Source organism: Octopus sinensis, linkage group LG7 (genome assembly GCF_006345805.1).
Source record: "Octopus sinensis linkage group LG7, ASM634580v1, whole genome shotgun sequence".
NCBI lineage: Eukaryota > Metazoa > Mollusca > Cephalopoda > Octopoda > Octopodidae > Octopus > Octopus sinensis.
The window spans coordinates 100,881,191-100,893,706 of record NC_043003.1 but is presented as its reverse complement, the minus strand read 5'-3'; the positions used below and the strand labels follow the sequence as shown (position 1 = coordinate 100,893,706).

The window sequence follows — 12,516 nt, the reverse complement described above, 5'->3', positions numbered from 1 at the left end:
CTTCTAGGGGACTTCAACCTGCCTGCCTTCTCTCAGGTATGTCACTGCATAGCCTAAGGCATGTAGAATCTCTGCTTGACATCACAAACATGCTACTGGATCTCTGCTTTACAAATAATGTGGTGCTCATCCATAATGTTTAGGTGACACTGGCAATTTTCTCGGATCATAACTTAATAGGACTAATAATGTGTGGTCTACAGAAAACTACAGACATGTAGGGTACCAGAAGCACCCAACTTCTCCTCACCCTGAGCTTTTACAAAGCTGATTTGAAGGGCATTGTGAAGACCATCCAAAAGAGTTGCAGGAGATACTGAAGTCATCTGGAGGTCATGGTTAAAGCCAATGGCGATTTTATTGAATAAATTTATTCTTAGTATTTCAAGATATTTTATGTTATTTTGACAAATATATCTGTTAAAATGAGATGTCAGTGTTATTTTCATTTTCATGTAATTTAGACAACATATTCACCGCACACTGTATCTATCATCATCATCATCATCATCATTTAACGTCCGTTTTCCGCGCTAGCACGGGTTGGACGGTTCGACTGGGGTCTGGAGAGCCAGGGGCTGCCCCAGGCTCCAGTCTGATCTGGCAGTGTTTCTACAGCTGGATGCTCTTCCTAACGCCAACCACTCCGCGAGTGTAGTGGGTGCTTTTTACGTGCCACCTGCACAGGTGCCAGAGGGGTCTGGCATCGGCCACGATCAGTTGGTGCTTTTTTTTTTTTTTTTTTTTGTGCTACCGGCACAGAAGCCAGTCAAGGCGGTGCTGGCATCGCTCACGTTCAGATGGTGCTTTTTATGTGTCACCGGCACAGAAGCCAGTCGGGGCGGTGCTGGCATCAGCCACGTTTGGATGTTGCTTTTTATGTGCCACCGGCACAGAAGCCAGTCAAGGCGGTGCTGGCATCGGCCACGTTCGGATGTTGCTTTTTATGTGCCACCAGCACAGAAGCCAGTGGAGGCTGCACTGGCGACGGCCACGTTCAGATGGTGCTTTTTATGTGTCACCGGCACAGGTATCACAACTACTACTGTTTCCATTGATATTTGGTTCAATGTTCATGTACATGCACTTGACTCAACAGGTCTCCTCAAGCACAGCGAGATGTTCCGGGATCCCACGATCGGTTGGTGCCTTTTATGTGCCACCGGCACAGAAGCCAGTCGGGGTGGTGCTGGCATCGGCCACGTTCGGATGTTGCTTTTTATGTGCCACCGGCACAGAAGCCATTCGAGGCGGGGTTGGCATCGGTCACGTTCGGATGGTGCTTTTTATGTGCCACCGGCACAGAAGCCAGTGGAGGCTGCACTGGCAACGGCCACATTCGGATGGTGCTTTTTATGTGTCACCGGCACAGGTATCACAACTACTGTTTCCATTGATATTTGGTTCGATATTCATGTGCCACCGGCACGGAAGCCATTCGAGGCGGGGTTGAGGTATCACAACTACTGTTTTCATTGATATTTGGTTCGATATTCATGTGTCACCGTCACAGAAGCCATTCGAGGCAGGGTTTGCATCGGTCACGTTCGGATGGTGCTTTTTATGTGCCACCGGCACAGAAGCCATGTATATATATATATAAATATTATACACACACACACACACATATATTATATATATATATATATATTGTTACGAAACACCTGCCGTCACTCAAACTCTTCGGGAAAACCCGGGACCCTACCAAGTCGAGCGACGACGATTTACCGGCCCGAACGATCGGCGAACTCGCCTCGGACTCAGGGAGAGAGAGAGTTTGGTGGGGGAAAGGCGGCAGCGAACCCGGCAGGACCAGCGACCGGAGATAACAACAACAACAAACAGGAGGAAGAGACACAAAGAGAGACGGCGGAAGGCAATTGGCTACATTTAACAACAGTTTATACAATTATTACAACATCAAATAAATCAAAGAAAATACGTGCAAGAAAACAACAAATCAAATTAAAGCATGCAGATACAATATACAGTTCAGATCAATTAAAACAAATAACGTTCACATTAACGATACAGTTCAAAGTTCTTTAAAGTCTACATTAGAGTCTTTCTCCTGCTTTCTTTAACTTCCGCAATTCTGTAACACAATGTCTTTACACAGTTCTTTCTTTGCTTTCCGCAATTCTGTAACAGTTCTTTTCACATATCAAACATAAATAAACATACCGTTACGAGCTACTACAATAGCCAAATGCCCTCATACCGTAGTCCCTCTCTCTTGCTCCTTAATCCTATGTGTATGTCCTTCTCCACGTTGTCGCTGCCTCTCGCTGTGATCTTATCTGCCTGTCCTCCTCTTTCACATTCACTGTCATTCTCTCACTTGTCAACTCCTCAGATTCCCTGTCTGTCTTCCTCTACGCTATCCTCGTATCAGTCCCGTCTCTGCTAGAGCTGCTGGCCGACTCCAAACTCACAGCTCGTTCGCTTTTTAAAGGGTAGCTTCCTCGAACTTTCCCTGACCGGCACAAAACTCATTAATCCTTCCAGAATCTGACGGAACAAAGGACAATAACTTTGTATTCCAGACTTTCAGACTACAACAAGCAAAGTAGGTCATAGCATTTGTTTCCCGAATTGACCTACTCATAACAATATATATATATATATATATATATATATATATATATATATATATATGTATGTATGTATGTACATATATATATATATTATATACTGTGTTATTTTAATGGGCATGTTGGGTGGCAATCCGGTTTCTTCCGTGGTATACACGGGGGCCATGGTATTGGTTCCCAAAATGATGAGAGAACTAGGCTACTGGAGTTCTGTGATGCATGTAACCTTTTAATCTGCAACACTAACTTCAGGAAGCCAGACAGCCACCTGATAACCTATCAATCGGGGAACTCTGCTAGCCAGATTGATTTCATTCTCGCCAGACAGTGGGATACAGGGTTGCTCTTATATACAAAGATCCTCCCAGATGAAGAATGTACCCTCCAGTATAGGCTAGTCATTAGTCAGAAGGATACCAAGAAGCAAACCAATCCCAAAAAGAAGGATTTGGAAGCTAAAGAACCCTTCACATGGTCAGAGATTTAGGGACATCGTCATCAAGAAATCTGATGAGAGGGAGGAGAAGCTACAGACATTGGACATAGAGGGTAGCTGGAAATTCCTATGGGACAGCTTGCTTAGTGCCACAGACCAAGTCTATGGATGGTGCAAAGTTTCTTCTAGACCTAGAGTTATGTGGTGGTGGAATAGTATGGTAGACAAAGCCATTAGAACAAAGAAACAGGCCTGGAAGGATGGGGTAGCAGGGAACTGTACCAGGTAGCCAAAAGGGAGGCTGGGCGGCAGGTATACATAGCCAAGGATGATGCAGAAAAGAAGTTTGCCAGTGTCCAGTGATGTGAGAACCAAAGAACTGAGGTATTTCAGTTTGCAAGACTGTGTGAGAGAAAATTGTGATGTCACAGGAGAGAAATGTGTCCACATGGATGATGGTGCACTTGCTTTTAATGATTTGAAAACGAAAGAGGCTTGGAGAAGTCATTATGAAAGACTGCTGAATGTGGAGAATGAATGGGAGGAGGAGAGCCTTCCAAATGTTGACCCAGTAGAGGGACCAGCTATCCGAATAGACAACTCTCTGGTCGATAAAGCGATTAAGGGTATGAAGCCAGGAAAAGCCCCTGGCCCATCAGGAATCACTGCTGAGATGCTTAAAACAGCTGGTGGTGTGGGCTATGGGATAGTCACCTGCAGTTTGAACCTGGTAGTTCATGATGGAGTTATACCCAATGACTGGTGTAGCAGCACCATAGTCAACTGCTACAGGGGTAAAGGTGATGCTCTAGATAGAAATAACTACAGGGGTATCAAACTGCTGGATCAGGTGATGAAGGTCACAGAGAAGGTCATAGCCCATCTCATTAGGGAGAGAGTCTGCTTAGATGAGATGCAGTTTGGTTTTGGGCCAGATAGAAGCACCACTGATACCATATTCCTGGTTCAACAACTACAGGAGGAATACCTAGCTAAAGATAAACCCCTATACTTAGCTTTTGTGGACTTGGAGAAAGCCTTTGACAGGGTCACCCGATCCCTTATCTGGTGGGCAATGCAAAAACTGGGGATTGACAAATGTTAATAAGGGTTGTAACGCCCTATACAGAGAGGCCGTTAATAAGGCTAGGATTGGCAATGAGTATAGTGAAGAATTCCGGGTAGAAGTAAGGGTCCACCAAGGTTCAGCCCTTGGCCCTCTCTTATTCATCATAGTCCTCCAGGCAATAACAAAGGAATTCAAGACTGGTTGCCCCTGGGAGCTCCTCTACGCTGATGACCTGGCCCTCATAGCAGAATCACTATCAGAACTAGAAAAGCAATTTTGGGTGTGGAAGAAAGGTTTAGAATCAAAAGGCTTTAGAGTCAATGTAGCAAAGACCAAAGTTCTAGTAAGTAGGAAGGTGAACACATCACACACCCCTTCAGGTAGGTGGCCCTGCTTGATCTGTAGAAAAGGTGTAGGTAGAAACTCTATAAGATGGACCCAGTGTAAGCTATGGACACATAAGAGGTGCAGCAACATCAAAGGAAGATTAACCGAGGAGATAGCTTTCGTGTGTGGCAGATGCACAGGGGCAATAAACACCACAGATGCTCAGAAAACAGATTGTTTAAGTTAGGGTGTGAGTTTCCGAAGCTTGCAGGGGCTTTATACTGAGACAACTTTTTGTTAAGAATGTTACAAATATGAAAATGGATCTATATAGAAAGAAGTTTCACTGTTTTTTTTAGAGTTAGCTTTGGTTTATCTATCACCATAGTAAATGAACATGAATCTGTCAACTTTCTAGATGTTAACTTCAATTTAATTACTGATATCTACAAACCTTATCATAAGACTAACTCCGACCTGAAATATATTAAAAATGTTAAAAAATTTCTAATTTACAATATCTCTAGAAGAATTTCTGCATTATCTTCTTGTAAGGAAGTTTTTGATAGGAATGCTGATTACTATAATATAGCCCTTGAAAAGGCTGGCTACAATAAGAATATTGAATACCTAAATACTCAACAATGATTATACTGATAAATCAATGCTTACTAGTAATTGTTATGGTTTCAATTTTAAATGTCCCAACTCTAAATGGAAAGGTAAATATAATCAGGAAGTGAGCATAACTACTGTGAAAGTAACCCTTTAATTCCAGATATTAATGTTCACAAATATAAATATAATTATGTAATAAAAGGTTATAATTCTAAGTTGGTCTGTAAGGTGAATAATTTAGGTCATTCTAATTTAGTTTTGGACAAGAGTAACATCATTTGGTTTGTTATTCCCAATGCCAGTCAATTGAAAAGTAACTTAGTTGGGGGTGGTGTATAAATTGTTTTTAAAGCACTTCAATAAAAAAAAAGTAGATATTATGAGATTTTGAAGCCCGAGATTGATTAAAGTTGCTTTCAGTCTCTAAAATTTATCCCAGATTATTTCTTCTAATAATGAAAAGAAATTATCCAGTTTTTATCTTCGCGATAACTTGGTTAATACTAGCTAGCCTGATTCCATAAGTACCAATGTTAATGATTTTCTTAATAGCCAGTTTGGCAGGGATGGTTTGAATTCTATTTCTAATATAAGTTTCCATAATAGTGGAGGTAATAGCCTTTCACTTAATGATAATTCAATTGATGAAGGAGCAAATAAGGGTGTGAATTCCCTTTGTGATTGTAGAAACAAAGAAAATTGTTTATTTGGTAATTTTTGTAAGTGTAGGGAAGTTGTCAATCAAGCTAAAGTTATTTCTGAAGGTAATGATTACTTTTATATTGGTTCTTCTGCTAATTATATTAAGAAAAGGGTTTCAAATCATTACCATTCCTTTAGGAACAGAAATAGGGCTTCTACTAGTCTTAGTAATTTCATCTGGAATCCTAAAGATAATAATAAAATGTACTTTATTGAATGGAGCATTTTAGAGATGGCCCCGGCTTATAGGATTGATAATAGGTTCTGCTCTCTTTGTTCTGATGAATTATTTTTGATTTTTAAAAATTCTATTTTCTTGAAGAAGGCTGTTAAACTCTAAATCTGAAAGGGTTTTTTTCTGTGTCCATAAGAATAAATGTGTGTTTAAAAATTTTAAATAAGGTTGTCTATTATAAGTGTTTTATTAGATGATTTAGTGGTTTTTGAGAGTTTAATAATTTCAGTTTCACCCTTTTGTTTTTTTACTACTCTAGTTGGTTCTTCTAGCTTGATTTTTTAAATCTAATTTTTACGATATTGTGAGTATTTTAATTTTGATCCATCTACATTTGTGGAATGGTGGATTTTTACATTTAATTCATTTAAATATCTTACTAACCATTTTGTTATTTCTATATTTATTTATTAGCTCACTCCGTGCCGTTTATAATTGATGGCTAATTTTTAAAACTATGAAATTTCCACCTTTGAATTTCCATCTTACCAGTTTTGAAAATGAATTATGGGACCTTGTAAACAAGATACAAAATGAAGTACAGAACAATCACAGATACAAGCATTCAAATATTTCCCAATCACACACGTACATACACATACTCAAACAAAATTGCTCGACCTGTTGAAAAGGCGTACGTAGAAACTCTATAAGATGTACTCAGTGTTAGCTATGGACACATAAGAGGTGCAGCAATATCAAAGGAAGGCTAACTGGGAAGATAGTTTTTGTATGTGGCAGATGCTCGGGAGCAATAAACACTGAAAATGTGCAGAGAACAACTTCCGCAAAGTTCAGAGAGCTCTTACTTCTGCTGGTGACAAAGGGCCTCTCGCTCAGAGTAAAAGGTAGACTGTATGATGCATGTGTACGAACAGCCATGCTACATGGCAGTCAAACATGGGCCATGACTGCTGAGGACATGCGTAAGTTCGCAAGGGATGAAGCCAGTATGCTCCGATGGGTGTGTAATGTCAGTGTGCATACTTGACAGAGTGTTAGTACCTTGAGAGAAAAGTTAGACCTAAGAAGCATCAGATGTGGTGTGCAAGAGAGACGACTGCGCTGGTATGGCCATGTGGTGAGAATGGATGTGGATAGCTGTGTGAAAAAGTGCCATACATACATACATACATACATACATACATACATACATACATACATACATACATACATACATGCATGCATGCATGCATGCATGCATGCATGCATGCATGAACTAACTGTTACTTTCTCAGAAACAGCACAGAATTTTGTCAGTGAACAGGTTGCGGTCTGAAAGCGACGAAAATATTTTGACAAATTAAATTTAAATGTTGAAGTGAATCTAACGGTTTTTGTGTGTTTCTTAAATGGCTTTTCAACACCTTCCATGCTGCAATTGTTTTCATTCCAACACACGATCTCAGATCAGGTCACTTGCTATATCACTCCGTAATATATATATATATATATATATATATATACCAGAATAAGTACACAAATGCGAAACAAGGTGGAAAAAATAGTACTCGAATACCAGAGTATTAAAAAGCAACAAAAATATCACAAAAACAGTTACTTAGAGTTTTATATTCCTGTTTGGCAAAGAGTTTTGTTTAGAATGGAACAAAAATAATGTTATATGCATAAATATACAATTAGTTTGATAGATATGTCATGATGTATACATCTATCCTTTGTCTGTAGTTGTTGTTTGCATGTATATTTTTTGTTATATTTGTGTATGTAGTACTCCATGTTGTTGGATGTGGCATATGTGTTGCTGTTGAACAAACAATGGAATTTATGTGTTTTAGGGAAGCACCTATCTAACGTTGCAAGGAATTATTTACCTATCTTTGATGATATTTGCAATCTAAAAGTTGGGTTATACCATAAGACCTCAGAACTTTTGTATTTGTTGTTTGGTTCTTTTAATCCATTTAGTGTGTTGCTGGCATTTTGTGCATCGTTTTTGCTATTGTTATTCTTTTGAGTTTCGTTTATTTTTTTCCCATGTTTTCTTGGATTTTTGTGTTTTTATTGTTATGTGTTTGATGTTGTTTAGGTGCATGGATATTGGTATTATTTAGGCTTTGTCAGGTGTGAACTTGATTTTTTCCTTATACCCCCCACTCATGGTTTAAATCCAGTCCAGAAGCCATGTGCTGTTGATCTTGATATGAGATCACCATATTGCACACATATGGTTGTGACGCATATGCCTAGTGTACCCTTATCACATGGGTAGTCATGCTGGGTATATTGGGCTTTGTATATATGTACCTTAGGATACCTTTGATGGAATGCACTGCTCTCTTACTCAATAATGATAATAATAATAATAATCTCTATTCATTTAGGTTGAATATGGATAATTTCACCAGATTTGTGCTGACAGTACGGAAAAACTACCGAAACGTCCCCTATCATAACTGGACACATGCCTTCTCTGTTACACAGACTATGTTTACAATTCTAAAGAAATCTGGACATGAGTTCGAAACAAAGGAGGTAATTAAAATTCATGTAATTATTTAATTATTCTGATAACCACAGATGACTGAGATTTAAACATGTGTTACTGACAAAGAAAGGGTTGATGGCTTGTGACTTGTCACTGGCACATTAATCCACTCAGGGTGAGGGATATGCAGTTTGTTTCAATCCATTGTTTAGTATGATTCTGTATATGTACCATTTACTGCAACATGCTGTACACCATATAATAGTTAACTCAGTATCTTGTAGTCACGAGTCCAATTGGAAGGCAATGTATCTGTTCTCATCTTAAAATCCTCGTTATTAATTCACACTCACAGAGGATATCTATATTCTTTTGTCACTGTTATGTGAAACACTGTTATGTGAAACACTGGATAACTCGTCTTTCCTTCAAATATATAAAGGAAGTCAGCTGACAAACCTTTCCATATAACTTGCTTGTCCATGTGAAGACTCAGCACTGGAAGCTAAACATTTCTCATTTCTCATATGAAATGCTGCTGCTTGTTAGAACTGTGAGCTGTACTTGACACTTATATATATTTACTGTTAGACAAGCAGACAGGCTGACAGAGGGAAAAAGTTAAGTTTCTTAATCATTTTGACATCTGACATGTGGTACCCATTGCACCTGTACAGGTAATGTCAATCTTATGTCTACACAAACATTTGGTCACTATAAACAAATCATCTGTGTGGTTGTTCACTATGAAATTATCGAACTCTCATATGTCATTTAACGACAGGAGGGTCCATCATCATCATCATATATACATACATACATATATATATATATATATATATATCAAGAGAGAGAGAGAGAGAGAGAGAAAGAGAGACAGAGAGCTATGCTTGAAACATCAAAAATCCTCTCTTTTTACCGAGTGTCAAACTAATACATTCCATGTTCATGTCCTCTTGTTCTGTTATTGTTATTTTTAATGTTTGATTATTCAATGTGACTATGTGTGTGTGTGTGTGTGGCACATCAATAGCAACAATGTGAAGAAAATAATGCATAACAGGAAATGTTTACTTGTCAACAATGATTCCCTGAGTGAAAAACTACAATGATCAATTTAGTGCTAACATGAGCAGATATAATGACATTGATGTACATGAGCATGATTAGTCCTCCATAGTATTACAGTAACCAGCAAAATTAATAGTTAACTATAAGATACCTATAGACATGAGTCATAGAAAACTGAACATAAAACTCATAAATGAATTTTCTAATAACTTCTCAATATATCAAAACGATTTGTTATCAATATAATTAGAATATCCAAACTAATCCCAGATAAGATAACCTTAAACTAAGCTGTCTGTTAGTATAATCATGTACTAAGAAAAAGCAAGTTTAAAGAAAAAAATCAACTTCTTGCTCAAGAATGTTGGCAGTGTGATAATGAGAAAACTTCAAACAGTCAGAACAACTTTCAGTAAGCAGAATCTAACTTCAGGAACAAAAGACTTTAGGCTTTTTATTGGAAATTGCTTAATGAAAGCAATTATATATAAAATCAATTTAAAATCTCAGAAAATGAAATATTATATCTACAAGGTTGAATACAGTTTGGGGACCATTTCTTCCATTACAAAATAACATAAGTGTGAGTGCATTTGTGCTAGATTTTGTCAAATCTCTACATGATTAAAACACACAACAAATCTCTGATGTTTAGGCTGCTAAAAATTGTCAGCAGAATGGCACTTAGGAGTCATGACCTACATGTGGCCTGGCTCCTTTAGAGTGTAAGAAGTTGTTGTATGGTACATTAATGTATGTGTATTATGGATTAGGCTGGCTACATGTCTTATAAACAAGAACAAACTTGCAAACATTTAACAATATATTTTTTTAAGGGAAAGCTGAACACATGCGCGCATGCACACACACACTTGTGTATATATATATATATATATTACTGTTTGTTTCGTATTTCATGTTTACTGTTTGTGATGTCCTGTACCCATATATGCATGTATGTATATATATATATATATATATATATAATATATATATATATATATATATATATATATATATACATATATATATACATATATATATATATATATATATATATATATATATATATATATATATATATATACATACATACACATGTATGTATATATACACATGCGTGTATATCATCATAATCATCATCATCATCGTTTAACGTCCGTTTTCTGCGCTAGCACGGGTTGGACGGTTCGACCGGGGTCTGGGAAGCCAGGGGCTGCTCCAGCCTCCAGTCTGATCTGGCAGAGTTTCTACAGCTGGATGCCCTTCCTAACGCCAACCACTCCGCTTTTTACGTGCCACCTGCACAGGGGCCGGGGGGGTCCGGCATCGGTCACAATCGGTTCGAGCTTTGAACGTGCCAGCGGCACGGGAGCCAGCCAAGGCGGGGCTGGCAACGTTCGGATGGTCTTTTTTTATGTGCCAACGGCACAGAGGCCAGTCGGGGCGGCGCTGGCATCGGCCACGTTCGGATAGTACTTTTTACGTGCCACCGGCACAGGCATCATAACTCCTATTTCCATTGATATTTATTTCGACGTTCATGTTCATGTACTTGACTCAACAGGTCTCCTCAAGCACAGCGGGACGATCTGGGATCCGGGGTACTTTGAATGGGCAGGGGCTATGTGGAACTGATGCAGGAAGCAGCCCGGGTCTTTGCAGTCACAGCATATCTCCAGAGATCTCGGTCCTTCGCCATTGCCTCAGTGAGGCCCAACGCTCTGAGGTCATGCTTGACTACCTCATCCCATGTCTTCCTGGGTCTACCTCTCCCCCTGATACCTTCAACTGTTTGGGAGTGGCACTTCTTCACACATCTCTCTTCATCCATCCGCAGCACATGACCATACCATCGCAAGCGTCGCTCTTGCACACCACATCTGATGCTTCTTATATCCAGCATTTCTCTCAGGAATTTCTTCTTATATCCAGCATTTCTCTCAGCATTTCTGTCGTGCGTGCACACTGACATTACACATCCAACGGATCATGCTAGCTTCATTTCTTTCAAGTCTACGCATGTCCTCTGCAGTCACAGCCCATGTTTCATTACCGTGAAGCATGGCAGTTCGCACACATGCATCATACAATCTACCTTTCGCTTTGAGGGAGAGACCCTTTGTCGCCAGTAGGGGTAGGAGCTTTCTGAACTTTGCCCAGGCTATTCGTATTCTAGTGGTGATACTCTCTGTGCATCCACCTCCGCTACTAACTTGGTCACCCAGGTAGCGGAAACTATCAACTACTTCTAGTTTCTCTCCCTGGAGTGTAATGGAATCTGTTTTCTGAGTGTCTGTTGTGTCTATTGCCCCTGTGCATCTGCCGCACATGAAAGCTATCTTATCTGTTAATTTCCCTTTAATGTTGCTGCACCTCTTATGCGTCCATAGCTTACATTGGGTGCATCTTATGGAGTTTCTACCTGTACCTTTCCTACAGATTGAGCAGGGCCACCTACCCGAGGGGGTGTGTGCTGAGTACGCCTTGCTGCTTACTATTACTTTGGTCTTTGCTACATTTACTCTAAGGCCCTTTGATTCTAACCCTTGCTTCCATACCCGAAATTTCTTTTCTAGTTCCGGTAGTGATTCTGCTATGAGAGCTAGGTCATCAGCATAGAGGAGCTCCCAGGGGCATCCCGTTTTGAATTCCTCTGTTATTGCCTGGAGGACTATGATGAATAAAAGGGGACTGAGGGCTGAGCCCTGGTGCACACCTACTTCTACCCGGAATTCTTCACTATATTCGTTGCCAATCCTAACCTTGCTGACAGCCTCTCTGTATAGAGCCTGTACAGCCCTTATTAGCCATTCGTCAATCTCCAGTTTCCGCATCGACCACCAGATAAGGGAACGGGGAACCCTGTCAAAGGCTTTTTCCAAGTCCACAAAGCTATGTAGAGGGGTTTATCTTTAGCTAGGTACTTCTCCTGCAGTTGTCGGACCAGGAATATAGCATCAGTGGTGCTTCTACCTGGCACAAAACCGAACTGCATTTCATCTAAGCAAATTC

General features: G+C 39.6%; 1 protein-coding gene across 1 annotated transcript in view; it reads left to right on the top strand.

Moving 5' to 3' along the window:
* LOC115214492 (probable 3',5'-cyclic phosphodiesterase pde-5) overlaps window positions 1-12,516 on the top strand; it is a 287,952-nt gene that overhangs the window by 221,913 nt on the left and 53,523 nt on the right. Inside the window, exon 18 of the mRNA XM_036505003.1 lies at window positions 8,327-8,477. Within this exon, the coding sequence (XP_036360896.1) occupies window positions 8,327-8,477 (151 nt within the window). The remainder of the gene's footprint in view (window positions 1-8,326; window positions 8,478-12,516) is intronic.